Source organism: Notamacropus eugenii, chromosome 5, assembly GCF_028372415.1.
Source record: "Notamacropus eugenii isolate mMacEug1 chromosome 5, mMacEug1.pri_v2, whole genome shotgun sequence".
NCBI lineage: Eukaryota > Metazoa > Chordata > Mammalia > Diprotodontia > Macropodidae > Notamacropus > Notamacropus eugenii.
The window spans coordinates 155,705,385-155,724,178 of NC_092876.1; the positions used below are offsets into that span (position 1 = coordinate 155,705,385).

The window sequence follows — 18,794 nt, forward strand, 5'->3', positions numbered from 1 at the left end:
AGACTGTTTTTTTGCCTCTTTTTGTATCCCCAGGACTTAGCGCAAGGCCTGGCACAAAGTAAGTACTTAATAAATGTTTACTGATTATCCCCATTTTACCGATGAAAAAGCTGAAACTCAGAAAGGTTAATGGACATAACCATGATCAAAGAGCTAAAAAGTGGTAGATTCAGCAGAAGAACTCAGGTCTTCTGACTCCAAATCCTGAGAATGTTCTCCACTACACCAAATAGCTTGCAATACACCAACTTGTCTATTTCACCTTAAGTTAAAGACTTCTAACCATGAAAAAGAACTAAAAGCATTCTGTTCAACTATATGGTATACACTGTATTTCTGGCCTTCAAATAATTCTTCTTTGCACTATTTATTCTTCAGTCAATATAAAACCTCTAAATAAGTACTTCCTAAGCCGTTCTGCTCTGAACATAAAAATGTCTTCTTTTGGCTAAGTATTAATGGACTAGTCTTCTGACAAGTCTCTCTAACTATTTCACAAAGAGGGATCCATCACCTTCCTTCCTGTTTGTCCCTTAAATGCTGTTAACTACCATCAGTCCTACCTAAAGCTTTTCATGAATGCATATTTTCCCCAAATGTCTCATTCTGATGCCTCTGCTTGTCACAGGGTATCTCAACGCTCCAAATCACATGCAGTGAAATAAGTATTTGTGGTTCATGGAATCCAACCACCATTAAGTTAGCTCAAGAGAATGCCAGAAAAGGGTCATTTTAACTGGCCCCCAAAGTCACAGATGGCCAGATATGGTGCTTTTCAGACAGTTTATCAGCCTATACAAAACTGCAGCAAATTTCCACCGGGGAAATCTGGCAAGGCATTCAGGTGGGATGGAAACGCTTTGAAAATAAACACAGAAAGAAAAAAATGACAGAAAAGAATTAAAGGAAAACAATATAATACAGCCAAAACTATCCTCAATAGAATTAAATCTATTTGGAAACTCTTGTTATAGTAATTTAAATGGAAAGATCTTTCTTATTAATTAACAGGCCCATATGATCTGCTTAAATCACCTGGAAGCCTGGGTCACATGTGGTGGAAGGAGCTTGCTGAAGAGGTGGAACAGAAATGGTGGAGCAGAACCAGGAGGAAGTGAGCGAGTGGGGTCAGGTCAGAGGGGATAGAACGCAGTGTGACAGCTGACACTGTGTGACAGCTGATAGTGAGAAGGCCCTGGCTGAGGGAGGGGAGGTTTGAGAATGGCTTTGCCCCCTGCTGTGATCATGGTTACTAACTTCTTGGACACCATGACAGCTTTTGTTTTTTGGTTCTGGGATCCGGCTTTCTGGTGTTTAAATCAATGTTTTTTTTCTGCCTTCCACATGGAGAGTCTTTTATGCTTGGTGATTGAGAACTACACTGGCATATTCATAGTCACCACCAGTGCTGTGAACACTGCCTTGGAGATACATTTGGCATCACGAACAGGATCGCAAAGTATAAAATCTCTATTTGGAGGCAGAAAGGATTTAGAGGAAGACATTAATACCAAGGATTTACCATATTCCTCGCTAGCAAAGGAATGGGCTAAAAGCACTGGACCCTGTGGAAACTGGTAAGCGAGGTTACAGGAGAAAGAACCTGGAGATTTGGAAAGATGTTTGCAAGGAATGCCAATAAGCCCAAGGAAGGAATTGGCAGGGGTAAGTAGGAGAGGCTAGATTTTATGAACAGCTTACCATATTATGTGTAGAAACAGGAAAAAATTCAGATGGAAAAAGAGAACAAGAGCAGTCTGGGGTTGGAAGGGTTCCTCAGGCAGAAGCAAAGGCTGTTCATTTAACTCAAAAGAAGCTGAAGGCTGACAAAAGAAATGCGCATCTGACCTTTGTTCAGATCCAGCCTAGTGGCTGCAGTGATAAAGGAAGTGAAATAATTTGAGGAAGAAGTTTCTCAGTCAGAAGCCTGACCAATAGTGAGGAGGAAACAGGAGAACCAAGGAGGTAACTCAGTGTTTAGGGAAATAATTGAGGATTTTACTCAGCAGAAGGCCACAGAAATTGAGTCAGTTCACCCAAAGGATGGGAGAATTGTTAATATCTTGGAGGGTGAGAATCAGTGATGACAGAGCTGGAGGAATAGCTATACATCTTGTCAACTGCCTGAAATTTATAGGTATTAGAATCCTTTTGTACAGCAAACTTTTAGAGGTTACAATATGCAAGGAGGTAACAATGCAACTAATCTGTCAGCTTTGGCTGCAGAAGGCTGCAGCAGGCAGTATCCTACTGACTGTACGTGGCCTAGTGGAGACAGACCCTGCTATTCCTTAGGGACTGTATAAGAAAGTTAAAGGAGACGGTAACGAAGACTGCCATAATGATAGGAAATGCAGATGCATACTATGATACTCTCTTTGTGGTTTACCATAGGAATCTAATAGTGAAAACGGCTCCTCCTACTTACAAGCACTTGATTTTGACTCTAATAACTGGGGAAATAGGGCATCCTCTTTCAGAGGTGCTGGACAAGCTTTCACAGTCAGCTGACTTAGGAGACTGGGGAAAAGACAACATTGCTAAAGAGAGAAGAGTAAATAGCCAGCGAATTCAAAATCAGAATAAATCAACAAGGAGAGAATTGTTTACTACTCTATTGAGATCAGGGGTCAATTTTAGAAGCATAGATGGTATTCCAACTAATGAACTATACAGAAAGTACTGAAAGAAGGGACTTGATACTAGACAAAACAGAGAAATAAGAACTGCCCCTACAGATCCTGCTGAACCTTTGTATCCAAGTTTGTCACACCTTCAGGAGGAATAGGAAGTTGGCCAATCCCCAGCTTAGATCAGGATTAGCAGCTTGAGGAATACATGTATTGGCTGGAGTGATAGATTCTCATTATCAAGGAGAAATTATTGTAACATTTTAAAATTTAGGTGATGGACCCATACAGTTTTGTAAAAATGACAGACTAATTCAAGTGATTATTATTCCTTGTGAAACAAGACTACTTGTGAAAACTGACCCTCCTGAAATAATTAACAGAGGAACTGAAGGATTGGGTTCTACTGAGAGAATAAAATCAGGAGCTAAAGTATGGGTAAAACAAAAGACAGACGACGTTCCAAAGGCTGCGGAAATTATAACACATGGGAAAGATAATACCATAACTGTTGTTTATTCAAGAGAGGATGATTACCAAATCGTACCCTTACCTCACATATTCTACCATGAATGAGGCTGTGATAGTGGGTTTATGGACTCCAGAACCACAGCTGACGCTGTATCTACCCTGCTTCTGGTTATTGTTTCCTTGTTTTGTTTTTTTGTTGTTGCTGTTTGTTGACTTTTCATCTGTTAAACTTGTTTGCTACATTTGTTTCCTATAGACTTAGTACCCTCCACCTGCAGATGCCTGATCACTTAAACTGGATGTCACCTCTTACCCATGACAGTGATGTGTCATTTCTGGCACTGAAGTCAACCAAACTCCAGGTGCCAGCTAAAGAACTGATCTCTTAAATGGGACTTCTTGTGGCAGGGAAAATTCTATGTCCAATCTCAGCAGGAAGTTGGTGTGGAAAAAGAGACTTTTGCCCCTTACCCTAAGATTTTGGGCCCCATTTGTTGAAGGGGAATGATGGGGTGCTTGTAATATCAGTTGCTCCACTGACCTATGTAATTAATATGAAGGATCTTGGGGTTGAATGTAATAGTAATTTAAATGGAAAGATCTTTCTCGTTAATTAAATAGGCCCATATGATCTGCTTAAATAGCCTGGAAGCCTGGGTCACATATGGTAGAAGAATTTGCTGAAAGGGTGTAACAAGAAGGGTGGAGCAGAATCAGGAAGAAGTGAGTGAGTGGGGTCAGATCAGAGGCCAACTGATGCACTGTGACAGCTGATAGTGAGAAGGCCCTGGCTGAGGGAGGGAAGGTTTGAGAAAAGTTTTACCCCCCACTGTGAACATGTTTATTAACTTCTTGGCCACCATGATGGATTTTGCTTTCTAGTGTTTAAATAAATGTTTTTATTCTGCCTTCTATATGGAGAGTCTTTTATGATTAGTGATTGAGAACTACACTGGCAAATTCATAGTCACCACCAGTGCTGTGAATATTGCCTTGGTGATACACCACTGCATATAACTTAGGAATAATTTTCAGTTTTCCGTGAATATAATTCACAGCAACCATGTTTTGGGTATGTAGTCCAATTATCATCAACCCATTTGACAGACGAGAAAACTGAAAAATCCAGAGAAGTCACAAATCTAGGAAATGCAGAGGCAAGATTCAAACCCAGGTCTCACACTTCAACTCCAGTGTTATTTCCACAACAATATGGGAGCTAAGTCACTCATAACTCACTGGAATTTTGCCATAGAAAAGTAAAGTTCAAAAGCCTTTACAGATCAGTTCATTTGACTTTATTCAAAAAGGCAGAGATATAGCATTTGGGTTTGTAAATTATTTATTGGTTTATCTCTTGACTTCTGAGGCTTAGAAAAAGTATGGAATTGAACCTGTACCTGCTAAAAGCCACTAAACTTTCCAATGAGTAAGGACTATATTCCAAAATTCTTAAAAACTAACTCTTTAGTTCAGCCAACAAACACATACCATGCCCATACTAAAGTACCATTAAAGAAGCAAGGTGACTAATACTATTAGGCTTATATCTCAAAGAGGTCAAAGAAAGAGGAAGGGGACCATAGGTCCAGTCCTCTTCCAAACGTATGTATGGAAGCTCTTTTGGTAGTAGAAAAGAACTGGAAGCTAAGGGGATGCTCATCAACTGGGGAACAACTGAACAAATTATAATATATGGATATAATAATACACTGCTGTGTCATTAGAAATGACAGAAGAGACAGTGTCAATGAAAACTAGAAGACTCGTATAAACTGAATCAAAGTGAAATGAAGGGAACAAGGCAAACAATTCATATATTAACATCAACACAATAATAACAAACATCTCTGAAAGAGAGGGTTCTGATCAACAAAATAATCAACCATGATTCCAGATGACCAATTAAGAAGATAAGATGTCTCTCTGGTTGTCCTACATGCCTATCTCCTACCCACTACTCTATTATACTCTGTTCAATTAAAGTCTGGGTATCCCCCTGCTACTGCAGCCATATACTGACATAAGATGTGCCAACTAGATTCCTATCTGCCTAGTAAAAGCAAGGTGACTTAGGAATGGCCAGTGGGGGAGGACAGGGGTATTTGTTTTGCTTGACTACATATGGTTGTATATCAAATGGTTTTGAATTTCTTCTTTTGTTTTCCAATGGACAGGAAAGAGAAAAGTAGAGGATAAAATCAATTTGTCAATTGAAAAAAAATTTTAAGAAAAGCAAAGTGACTAGTCTCTAAAAATTAATAAGCAGCAGCAAAAATTTTATTTAGCCCATAGAAATTATGACAGAGTGGACAGAGTTGCCGTTGATGTCAGGAAAGACTGGATTCAAGTCTTTCCTCTTACTGATTGTATATGTATGTGGAAGTCTATTAACCTCTCAGTGCCCTAAGAAGTTTTCTAAGATTATAAGATACAAAGAAGATGCTAAACTACAATGGTAGTTACTCACCTGGGAGTTCCCTATACTAATAAAATTACAGGTTCAATTTCTAATGCTGTTGCTGTTTATAAAAGTTATATGAGCCTCTTTAATACCCGTAAGTCATTCCTCTTCATAACCAGTTTCACTTTAAAACAAAAAATAAAAATGAAACAAAAAAATGAAAATTCTTCTTTAGAGGGTTTAAGGAAATCTGCCTGTAGAAAATGAACCCAAAATTCCTATAAAAATGATTTCCATTCGTAAAAAGGAAACAGAATGGAAATGCAGAGGATACACTAATAAGGATAGTACCAAGAATTTGTAGAGCACTTCAAAATTTTTGAAATCATTTACACTACTCACTTAAGACTACTGCCTGATTTTCAATATACAAAGGGACTGACTATTTCTCTGGAGTCTACCCTTTGAAGCACAAGACATAAAAACTCATATCATTTTTGTCTCTTCTGTAAGAGTGAATTCCACACAAAAGGGAAAAAAAAGTCATAGACTACTCTTTGAAACAGTTTTTGAGCTAAGAGCACCTGTCTTTGCAACATAATCCTCTTTACAAGAAATAAAATAATGTTTGAAACAGCTAAAGTAGTCATTCTACTCTCAGAATCATTAACATCTGGCATTGTGTTATCTTTCAACTAACACAAGATAGCTGAAGAAGAACAGCAGAGCCATAGAATTAAAAACTAACGGAAAGAGCACTTACTTTTGCGGCACCAATCTGTTCTTTCCGAAACTTCTCCAGTGGGGCTATTAATACATCATTTGCATTTTGAATCTGAAATGCAAAACAGTGAAATATTAAAAATTCATGTACCTGAACCATCAAACATGTATGGGTTTTTATTCTTCTTGTAAGAAGTACTACGGGGATACATTTTGAAGCTCCAATCTCTTAGTGTAGGAATGAACAGACAGAAGTACATAAGTACTGAATTTCTGCGTAATTTCCATTTCTAACTGGATCAAGAAAAGAAGTAAATTCAAACTGAATTCAGATATCCCTGTTCAGCTATAAAATGCCAATTCTTAAGAATTTATTGTTGTTTCATAAAATATGTTATATGTATATATATTATAGTTATATAAATTTATAAATTACATTAAACCTCTATTTTTACTGAATATTCCCACATATTTCCTGTTCAAATGACTGAATTAATACTGTCATTACTAGTTTTACAAACCTCAAATCCAAATGTAAGCAGTTTGGACAAACTTCAGAATATGAAATTTCTTTGAGTTTTAAAGAACAAATGATTTAATGGGACAGTTACTGTGAAAAAAATTTAAAATTTTGAGAAAGATAAGCTGAAAGGATGACATACTAAAAAATCAATTTTAAAATGACTAAAATTCAACAGCAACTTTAGTGAAAATCGAAAACCTGTAAAGGACCTAGGAGATCATCTATTTCAACCTCCTTATTTTATAGATGAGGCCCAAAGAAGTTAAGTAACTTTATCTTAGGTCACAAAGCTAGTTAGTGAAGTATCAAGACTGGAAAATACTTCGGTTCTCCTAACCAACTAATTGCCCATCTCCTACCCACTAATTCTATCATATTCTATTCAATTAAAGTCTTCGTATTATCCTATTATAACCATATACTAACATAAGAGGTGTTGACTAGATTCCTGTTCACTGCAAGACTGGAAGGAAACTCAAAACAGCAAGGGAGTCCTTTGGGTTCAATCCAGTGGACACAGGAGTTCATGGGAAACACTACCCCTAAAATTTTACAATCTTGAATTGTAGAGGCAATGCATAGAAATACTAAATACTGGGAAAAGGTATCCTCATTTGCTTCTACCCTTTACCATTAAAAAAAATCAAACCTTTAAAGGAAATCTGAACTGAAATATGAGGACAGGGTTGATATACAGTGAGCATACACTTATGTATGTGTATCTTATATATACACATGTGTATACATACACATACATGAATATATGTGCATATCTCTCCAAAACTACATGTGGGATAATTTAAAGACCCTAGGAAATGAACAATAAAATCAGATATTAAACATGTTTTCTATAAATATGTATATGCCTACATATTCAATATTCAGATGTTTTACTTAAGAAGGACAGGTAGAGATCATAGTAAAATAGTTCATTCTTAGTTATCACTTTTTAACTCACCCAACTGGTCCTAAATATTGTGTGTCTGGGTGCTATGTTGGGTAATAAACTCTACATATAAAGCATAATTTATACATTGGTAAAAGGTGATATCAAAGATGATTTCCTTATGGTTACCTCTTTCAGAATCCCTGTAATTCAGATGGAGATTCTAATATATTTAATATTAGCACAATTAGCAAAAAATATATTAACACTCATTAGAACCATGAAGATAACTGAATGGAGTGGGAAGAAATATTATTGCAGTTTCCAAATATACATCTACAAATCTGTAGCTACATGTCTGTAGTTGCTGGCTTATATTATCGTCCCTCATTTTTCATATTCACCTATGACAACATTCTACTTCATTTGGTTTCTATTTAATATTTTTTGCCCATTGCACTGAATTGTATCTCCATGTGTTACTGAGATAGGCAGTAAGTGATTAAAGTCGAGTTGCTATCAAGTCTCTACTGAAAATAACAGACTATATGCCCAGCACATCAGCCTATTGTGCCCAGTAATGGGCTAAGAGCTATCAAGAGTACAAGTGAAATGTAAGGCATGCTGCTTTCCCTGAGAAGCTGAAAATCTGTTTACGGATGGGAATATAAAATAAAATGCACATGAAATAACTGCGGAAAATTAAGTGCTAAATGATAGAATATTAAAGTTACGAACACATACCTCTAATGTTTAAAGAAAATGGTATTAGATGAAACTTCCCAACGTGGTGGGTTCCAGTTAATGCTAACTGAACTGTTATCAATGGCAGCTACATTTTTGCATTGCCAAAATGCACAATAAAAAAATTAAAACACGTTTTTGGAAATATCACAGCAGAGAGACGGAACGATTCTTATATGGACCTCTCTGTCTCAAGCTCCTCCATCTGTCTTACCCTTCCAAAAAATAAAACTAGAATTTTCTCAACTTACAGGTAAGATAAAAGAAAACTACTCCCAAACTTGGAATTCTAGACTCCTAACACCATACTCTTCCCTCATCTTGTTGACACAACAGTCTCTGATACTGAAATATTCAACCAAATTCCTAAAAGCTGGTATTTTTTGAAGAAAAGGCAGCAGTTCTCAATTTTGGCAAGTTCTCCCTCTGCATACTTGCCCTTGGAGGTGCCAATAGTACTTTGAAGCATGAAAAGGGAAGAGGAGCAGAGAGAGTGGATAGAGGGTGCCACTCTCTATTCAGAGGAGCTATCCTCTGTGATTTTACTGATTTTTTTTAGATTTTCTAATGTTCTAACTGATATAAACGTTAAAGATTCCTGGTCAAAGTACTCCAGTCTGTGTCAGTGTGGCATACAGCTAAACCTACGAATCAGTAGCTCTAGGTTTAAAAATCCTGACACTGAGAGGGTAGGACCACCTTTGAGTCACTAAACCTTTTTGAGTCTGTTTCCTCCTCAGTAAGATAGGAATAATAGTACACAAAGTACCTACCTGATAAGCATTGTTATGAGTCTCAAATAACAACATGGTATTACAGGTAGCTCTGTGGTAGAGTGGATTAACTGATAGTAGAATGGAAGGAAGATGTTTTTTGGAAAAGCCTACTCCTCTCAACGCAGAAAAACAGGCCAGTGCAAATCAAACATTTTCATCAGAGAAGTGGGGTAAATGATTGATTTATATATTATGACAACAATATCCTATGTCCATATGCACTTCTTCAATTTCTGCCAAAATGAATGTTGTGTAGACATAATTGAGGGGGAAAGACTAAATAAAGCCTAAGTACAACACTGAAATCAAATGATTATTAACTTTTTCATTAAAAAAAAAATGAACTGAAACACCAAAAAAAGAGAATTTACACATATCAACCAATCAATCAACATTTATTAAACACCTACTATGTGTGCCAGGCACTGCGCTAAGTGATAAGTACACAAAAGGAGACAAAAAACAGTGCCTGACCTAAAAGAGTTTACAAACTGAGGGGCACAAGACACAAGTAAATACATAAAAAGCCAGACATATACAGGATAAATGGGAAATAATTAAAAGAGGGAAGAACATTGGAATCAAGTAAGGGGTGGTGGTTAGGGAAAGCTCCCTGAAAGAAGGTGGGATTTTAGTTGGGATTTAAAGGAAACAAGATAAATCCACTAACCAGAAGAGGAAGAGCATTTCAAGCATGGGGGAAAAACCAAAGAAAATGCACAGAACCAAGAGATGGCCTATCCTGTGTGTGGAACAGCCAGGAGACCAGTGTCACTGTTTTGAAGCGTACATATTGGGGAGTATGGTATAAGACTGGAAAGGGAGGAGAGGGCTAGGTTATGAAGGACTTTGAACACCAGAGGATTTTGCATTTGGTCCTAGAGGTAATGGAGTTTACTAAATAGGGAAGTGACACATGCTTTGGGAAAATCATTTTGTTGGCTGAATGGAGGATGGATTAGGGTGGGGAGAGACTTGAAGCAGACAGACGCGCCAGCCGATTACTGAAATCATCTACATGTAAGGTGATAAGGGCCTGCATTAGAGTGATGGTAGTATACGAGGATAAGGGGGTATATTCAAGAGACATTGTAAAGGTGAAATTGACAAATCCTGGTAACAGATTGGCTAAGACAGGGGTGGCAGTGAGAGACAGAGTCAAGGATGAATTCTAGATTATGAGCCCAAGGGACTGGGAGGATTGTGTTGTGATCTACAATAATAGGAAAGGTAGGAGGTAGAGAGAGTTTGGGATAAAGATAATGAGTTCCTTTTTGGATACGCTAAATTTAAGTCTATTGGACATCGAGTTTCTCATTGGATTTCTTGATCATTATTTAGCCTAGTATGAACATCAGACTTTTGCTAGAGTAAGTATAGGTGGGAGCCAGGCAGTTTGCCTCATGTTCATGCAGCTATCTTGACCAAAACTCCATGTAATTAACTCCTCAGTTGAAATCATATTCCTTCTCTTTGTTTTTCATGTTTTTCTTTTATTGTCAAGGTTTTATTTCTTTTTTCTCTATTACGTTCTTGGATGAATGTAAGTCTGATGAAAGTAGAGCTGAGGAAATGTAGAGAAATGTGGAGAAAACAATCAATAAGGGAAAGGGAAAAAAGTATAAGAGACCACAGGAGAAAATCAGGAAAAGCTAAAAATGCAAGAAGGATGAGCAAGAAGACAAGGCCCTGAAGATATAAATTTTGCCTTTGTCCAAATGAGTTCCATATGCCCAATGAATTAAATTTAAGATCAACCAAAAAGATGTGCAACCAATTCATCACCTACTGAATTCTTGAGACTTCATTAGGCAGGAGTTGTGGGGGAGACAATGGAAGAAAAAAGGAAGAGGCTCTTAGGCTCCAATTAACAGGTAATAAACCCATCTTGTGGTTTATTCTGACAAGTAGTACATAAGTAGCACGTGAAATATTCTTACTAAATCCTTATAAAATAACTTTACATGTGAAACCTAACAATTTGTGTGCTGACAATAGTTTGCTGCTTTCATTTTATGAATTCAAATGAAGAGATCAAAATGAAGATGCCAGCAGTCTTGAGACATTGAATTTATGGGCTGAATTGATGTTTTCCACCATATCTTTGTATGTTATCCAATAAAGGCATTACTTTCATTCATATACGCAGCCAATTCATATGGATTAAATTCTTCCATTTTGAAGTAATCCAAGTGTAGAGAATTTATACAAATGTCAGCTAGTTTAGAATAATTACCATAGTTACAATATAAAGGAAAGTGACACACTAAATAAAAGAAACTGCTTATATGAATCATGAATCATAATTGTAGCACTATCTGATACATTATACACAATGAAAATGCAAAAAGCATGCTAAGAGAATTTAGTTGTGGCTATGTATGTCTTTCTTCCTAGACATATTTAGAGACATTTTAATTTTCATTTGATCTTTTTCTGAATTTACCGCTTAAGGAAAGCACCAAGTCATGAAGTCGAGAGGAACTGGAAGGTCTCATTTCATTTTTGGAATGCATTATTTCCCATGATCTAAAGCTAAAATTCTTCGGGAAATGAAAAGATAATTTTGATTAATACTATTTTCCTTCTTGAAAGTAGAATAAATACTTTTAAGTGCCATTCTCAGTTGTAGCTAAATATTTAATTTGTAAACTTTCAATAAATCTCCTGTTAGCTTTCCTTGCTGAAAACTTCTTAGAACACTTTATTCTTTTCGCCATCAGTACATGGTGATAGGTGGTGCAGTGGAGAGGGTGGCAGACCTGAAGTCAGAAAGATTCATCTTCTGGAGTTCAAATCTACCCTAGATACTTACTAGCTATGTGACCCCAAGCAAATCATTAACCGTGTTTGCCTCAGTTTCCTCATCTGTCAAATGAGCTGGAGATGGAAATGGCAAACTGCTCCAGTATCTTTCCCAAGAATACCTCAGATAGGGTCACAAAGAGTAAAATGAGACTGAGACAAGTGAACAACAACTCAGATACTTTCTAACTGTGTGACCCTGGGCAAGTCATTTAACCTTGATCTGCCTCAGTTTCCTCATCTGTAAAATAGAAATAATAGTAGTACCTGCCTCCCAAGGTTGTTGCAAAAACCAAATGAGAGAACAAATGCTAAGCACTTAGCACAGTACCAGATGGTAAGCAGTAAATAAATGTTTGTCATTATTGTTATTATTAATATTCCCTGGGGGCAGACTGTAAACTTCCTGAGGGCGGGTACTTAAACTTTGTATTTGCTTACATATTGCCTAGGCTTCCTGCTTTTTTACATAACAGACAACTAATATATATTCATTGAGTCAAATTATTCATATATAAAACAATATTCTTTACATCTACTGTTGTTTACGGTCACTTCCTGCATCAATGCAGATGCCCATTTTCGTACTCTTCATTTAGGGGGAGGGGCATATTTTCTTTCTTGACTGGACTCCAGATTTGATTTTGGGTAGGAAGTCATGAAAAAGATCTCCTATGACTGCAGATGGGTGGGTACCTACTCTGCAGCTCCTGCTGAGGATCAGAGAGCCAAAGCATAAAACTCCACATTTCCTACCAGCTACACTGCTTCTGGACTTTGTAACACTCTATCATATCCTCACATCTGGTTCTTTCTTTCCTCCTCCTCACCATCTACACTCCCCACTCCCACCCCAACTTTTCATGTTCCTCTGGTGTGTCTTCTCCAGTAGACTACAAGCTCCTCTAGGGCAAAGACTGTCTTTGTTTCATTTGTATTTGCATTCCGAACCCTTAGCACAATGCCTGGCACACAGTACGTGTTACATACTGTTTACTGACTAACTGACTGAACCCAGATCTGCCTGACTCCCAGGCTGGCTCTATTATCTTTCTTAACGTACTGCCACTCCTTTGTGTGTGGTAATACTCCTCCTCTTCATTCTTCCCTCCAAAATATAACCCTCATGTTCTGTTAATCATCCTGCTTGTGCTAAGCTTCTCTGCCTCTCCAAATTTGTTAGACTGGTCCTCAGAAGGCAGACGCCAGATCTGTATTTGAAGCCTGTGTTGTTTAGGAAGACTTGACAAGGTATCCATGTAAGATCATGGTTAAAGGGCGTAGAATGTGGTCATACGTATGTTTAAAAAAATTATTACCAGCAATTTCGGCTACTTGAAGTGAAAGAAAAACAGAAGTGATATTGGATTATGCTTATTATGCTTTATTTACCAGATAAGATACTGCAGTCTAATCCTGCATTAGACTGGCCAGCCACCATATTACACTACATTAAGCCAAGCACACTATTAAGTTTCTTGTCACTGTTCTTTCTGCTATTCCAAGTGGTTCTAATAAACTGCCACAAGGGAGAGCTCATAAATCACTCACAAATCATGGCTGGAAATGTTTTTATGTGGTTAGAAGAATGATTTTTTTTCTAGTATGTTTGGTTTTTTTTCCTTGAGTATACATGAATTATAATTTTCTACAGACTGTGAGTTTTCTAAGTGCTGTCCTCCAGGTATTTTCAAGGCCTACTTTTGGCTGCATAGAAAATTTTGCCACGGTGCTTTATTGAAACAGACAAATAATTAAAATGCTGAATAAAAGGATTCCCCAGGCACCATCATAACTGACCTCCACTTTCCAGAGCCCATTTCTTATTGAAGATTGGAAACGTTGCTGCTTGACACAGTGAACTTCTCAATCCTAAGCAGTGACTGATGGGTCCATTACCAGGTAACACAACTAATAAAGCACCAGGACAACAAAACAATCAGTATGTCTCAAAGAAAAGGAGAGCAGAAAGACACAGCTGGAGTAAAGGAAGTGATCCAATGATACACTGAACGACAATCTGAAGAAACAAGCCATGACAGATAACACTGCTCACAATTAGGGAACGTAGATGAGTGCAGCTCTTGGCAAAACATCTTCCTGTGTAGAGTAAGTCAAAGCAGCACATCAACAAACCATAAAAAGACTTCAGAGGCAGAGACAGTCAACATAACTATTGCACAAATCAAATACACTAGAGGTCAGCAAAAGTCTAATGACAGGTAGGTTGTCACTTCGAATAAACCTAGCTATCATGTAATGACGTTTTTATGGGAAAATGCATTTTAAGTTTTAAATGCATTAGAAAGTAAGGATATAGGTAGCACAGTGGGGAGAAAAGCAGTTATGGCTTACTACCCCAAAACACTCGGGATTTCTTAATTCTGTCATCATGCTCAAAAGAAGGTAACTTTATAGATTAAGTATTTTCCAAGTGTTTTGAATTAGAGTGACACAAGCAGTTGCTGTCAGGTATGAGGATTTGGGACTTAAGTTACTACACTAATGTATTAAATTCCTTACCATCTTCTCCTTTTCAACATAGTATTAACCCTTTGAGGGGGAAAGGAAAAGATGGTATTCAAGCTGAAAGCAACCAGCTGTTAATGGAAGGAGGCAAGGTCTTCCAAGTATACAGAATTGCTAGTTATTTCCTAGGCTGTTTAAGTGGAATCAAAACAATTCTTTTAAACACTAGTGATCAGCCTGGGGGTTGAAGATTGGACCTAAAACTTTATTTAGCCAATATCTATTCGGATTCAGAAGGATTGAGAAGTGTGTAGAACAGAGGTAAAAACACAAAAGAGAATCACAGAATTGACTATGAAAACATTTTTCTGGGTGAAGCCCTGAAAGTAAGTATGGGTACAAGAGATGAGGGAGGGTATATTCATATGTAGAACTCCAGTAGAAAGAGTAGGATATTTGGGTTTGGAATGCCAGAAGCCTAAGTGAATTTCTGGTATCATGGAGAGAATGGGAATTTGAGGTGGGTGGAGGTTAGTGAGATCCACTAATGATTCAGGCCCTCAGTATTTGGGAAGCAAAGAAGAAAACAGCCTTACATATGATATTACAGCTGAATGACATAAATCTGAACCCCCAAGAGTCTTCCCATCAGGGAAAAAACAAACGAATGAATGCTAGAGGTGAGAGTAGGCAGGAGGTACTGGCACAAAGGACATCTGAAGTTTGAAAAGTAATCAAGATCAACACATCTACAACAAATGAGGTGTAAAGCTGAAATTATTTTCATTATTTCTTCTTTAAATCTTCAAAGTTTCCTAAGGAGCAAAGTCATATGGTCATATGCCTACACTAGGAATATCATTCTGATAGGTACAAAGAGATTAGAGTTTGGAAAACCTGGAATCAGAAAAAACAGTTTGGGAAAAAAATGGCAACAATTAGGATCAAGGAAATGAAGGGCCTGAACTAGGATGGTAGCTCTATAACTGGAAAAAATTGAAGAGAGGTTTACTGAGCTGGAATGAACCAAACTGGGCAACTGGCTGGATTAGGGGGTGGTGGGATTGAGAGAAGGTGAAGAATAAAGGTTGTAAATTTCAATGATTAGAAGGATAGTGGCTTTAACAGAAAAAGTGAACATTAGTAAGAAAAGAGGGAAAAATAAGGTGTTTTCTTTGAGACATAGTGAATTTTAGAAGTACTGGGACATGTAGCTTAGGGAATGGAGCTTAGGAATAAGACACAAAAATCAGGGAATCATATGCATAGAAATAATAATTAAACCCACAGAAGCTAATAAAGTCAATAAGTGAGAAAGGACAGAAACAGACAACTTCCCAGGACAGAGCCTTGGGATACCCCAATCATTAGAAGACAGGGCAAGGATGATGAATGAGCATAGGAAAGTGGGGGGAGACATAGAAGGACAACCAACAGACAATGGCACAGAAATCCAAGAGAGAATAGTTATCACTATCTTTCTACTCTGAATCCAGCATTCTATCCACTCTGATCATTTTCAAGAAAACTGAGGTTGATGTATGTCCAATGACTCTGAGTCAAGTGGGCAGCATAGTAGGGCTATCTACCAGATCTCCAGACTCCTAGGTCAGTGTTCTACTACAAAATCCAGGAAAACACCATGATGCTCATATAAAATGGAAAAGAGCAAATCATCCTCATTCTTCCCAATTTCACTCACAGTTAGGTTTGTTTGATTTTTATACAGAAATCCATTTTGCTATAGCAGGATGAAGGATTCCCTCATAAAATGTACCAACACATCCTCATAGAAAAAAAGGCTAGACTCAGAATGAAAAGATCTAGGATCAAATTCCCATGCTGCCACTTATGGTGTTCTGTGTGACCTCCTAAACTCCCTTGGCCTCAGTTTCTTTATTTGTAAAATAAGGAAGTTGGACTGAATTACAATCTGACACTAAATCTGTGTTCCTATGGTGCCAACTATGCTGGCAGAAACAAGCAGAGAAAAATAAAGATAAATGAAGAAAGTCACTATATACACCAAAATTATCTGTAGCAGCACTTTTTGTGATAGTAAAGAATTGGAGACAAAGTAAATGTCCATCCACTGGGAAGTGGCCAAGTAAATTATTGCACATGAATGTAATAGAATATTACTGTGCTTTAAGCAATGAAACATAGGATGAACATAGAGAAGTATAAGGGAAGGGAAGATGTATTTATTAAGCACCTACTATTTTACAAATATTATCTCATTTAACCCTCCTGATAAAGGTCTAGGTTCTACTATGATCCCCTTTTTACAAGCTGAGGAAACTGTCCAGGGTCACACAGCTAGGAAGTGTCTAGGCTGGATCAACTCTGGCTCCAGTGCTCTATCAACTGCACCACGTAGCTGCCTCTAAAAAATAGCATGCATTTACCTAGTTCTTCAAGGTTTGAGAAACACTTTACAAATGTTATCTCCCTGGATTCCTTTAAGTCCTAACTAAAATCTCATCTTCTACCAGAAACGTTCCCTAACCCCTCTTAATTCCGTTACTTTCCCCTTTTTACCATTTTTATTTGTCCTATATATAGCTATTTCCTGTATATGGCTTCCTTGTATACATTTGTTTGCATGTTTTATCCCTTATTAAACTGTAACAACTTCAAGGGGAGGGACTATTTTTTGTCTATTTTTGAATCCCCAGAACTTAGTACAGGGCTGAGTACACAGTAGGTACTTAATATTTATTATCTCATTTTATCCTTACAAGAACACTGAGAGATAGGTGCTATTTATTATCTTCATCTAAAAGATAAGGAAAATGAGGCAAGTGACTTGGCCCAGGGTTACCAGCTAGCAAGTTTCCAAGGCAGGATTTGAGCTCCCTAACTCCAAGTGCAGCACTCTAGACCTGAGCCACCCTGCTATCTCAAGCATGGAAAACTTCATATGATCTGATGCAGAATGATGCAAGCAGCATCAAGAAAATAACCTACACAATAACAACATCAATGAAAAGAAAAACTATAAACAATCAAAAAAGAATGCTTCAAAATTACAATGACTAAGCATAGCTCCAAAGAAGGGATGAGAAAATACTCCTACTCCATCCCTCTGCAGAGGGTAGAGGTCCACATATATGTTACATATGTTTTTAGACTCTTCTGCTGTGCTGATTAGTTTTACTAATCTTTTTTCTCTTCATTTTCTTTAAAATATCATTTATTATAAGGGATGACATTTGGGGAAGGAGGAAGAATGGTGGCAGAAAAATTGGTGGTGTTAAAAGTATATGAATATGATTTAAAAAAAAAGAATAAATGAAAATGAAGCACTTAAACTAATTTCAAAAAATCTGATCAAAAACTGAGATACAACTTTCATATGTGCAACATGAAATCCTTCCCAAGTACCTGGTTATCTTTACTCGGAAACTTCTGTTATACTATTTCTTCTTTGGTTCATTTTTTCCCAAAACCTCTGATGAGACATTAGGCTGAGGGTAATATTTCTAAAATCTACTAAACTCTTTAGAGTACATTCAGCTCTCAAGCACTAGATATAATTATAATACTCTGACTCTCAAAAACTTTTATCTACTTTTTGTCATTATTATATCTTCATCAGCTACAGTATAAATTTAAACTAATGGGGATGAAAAAAATAAAAACTGTGAATAATGTGATATATGAATGTTCAAGTTGATTCTGACAAATTAAAAAGTAATTGTATCTTCTTCAAATAAATGTGCTGAGTATATCCTACCAATTTTAAAATATTGTCTTTCTTTTGTTGTTAATTACATATCAACTATATTCATAAAAGGAAAGGTTTGTTTTTTTTAACATACAGATTCAAGAGTCATAGAAATATATAGGATCTGAGAGGCTATCTATTCCAATTCTAAGAAAACTGAGATCCAGGCAGGTTTGATTTGGTCAGTCACCCATGGAGTAAAAGCATCTGAGTTAGAATTTGATTCTAGATCCTATGGCTACAAGTTCAGCAGTTTAGTAGAAGACCCTTCTAAATGTGGAAGAATTACAAGAGAATTCAGATTGGCTTAGGCTTGAGGGTAAGACACAGATTATGCTTCTTGTGGGAAGTGAAATTTCTTCTCAAGCTCAAATAGTACAGACAGGTTTAATAATGACAAACTCCAGTTGTTTATGCTGTAGATAACTTTGATCCTCCTGCTTCTGACAGAACAGAATATGTCATAGAATAAGAGACAGAAGAAACCTTAAAAGGGCTGTCTGCCTTCATAACATCTCAGGATTTCCTGACAAGTCCCAAGACCTCCTCTATAACACCATAACCTTGCATCACAGTATCCCATGTACATACATAGCACTGATCCTAATCAGTGTCGTAAATACCTTAAACTTA

The 18,794-nt window shown here is 37.1% G+C and overlaps 1 protein-coding gene across 3 annotated transcripts in view; it reads right to left on the reverse strand.

Annotated features, from left to right (window-relative positions):
• Positions 1-18,794, reverse strand: part of ARHGAP42 (Rho GTPase activating protein 42) — a 379,722-nt gene that overhangs the window by 171,312 nt on the left and 189,616 nt on the right. For all 3 annotated transcript variants that reach the window (XM_072611294.1, XM_072611293.1, XM_072611296.1), the window contains exon 5: positions 6,269-6,340. In XM_072611294.1, coding sequence (XP_072467395.1) covers positions 6,269-6,340 — 72 coding nt within the window. The remainder of the gene's footprint in view (positions 1-6,268; positions 6,341-18,794) is intronic.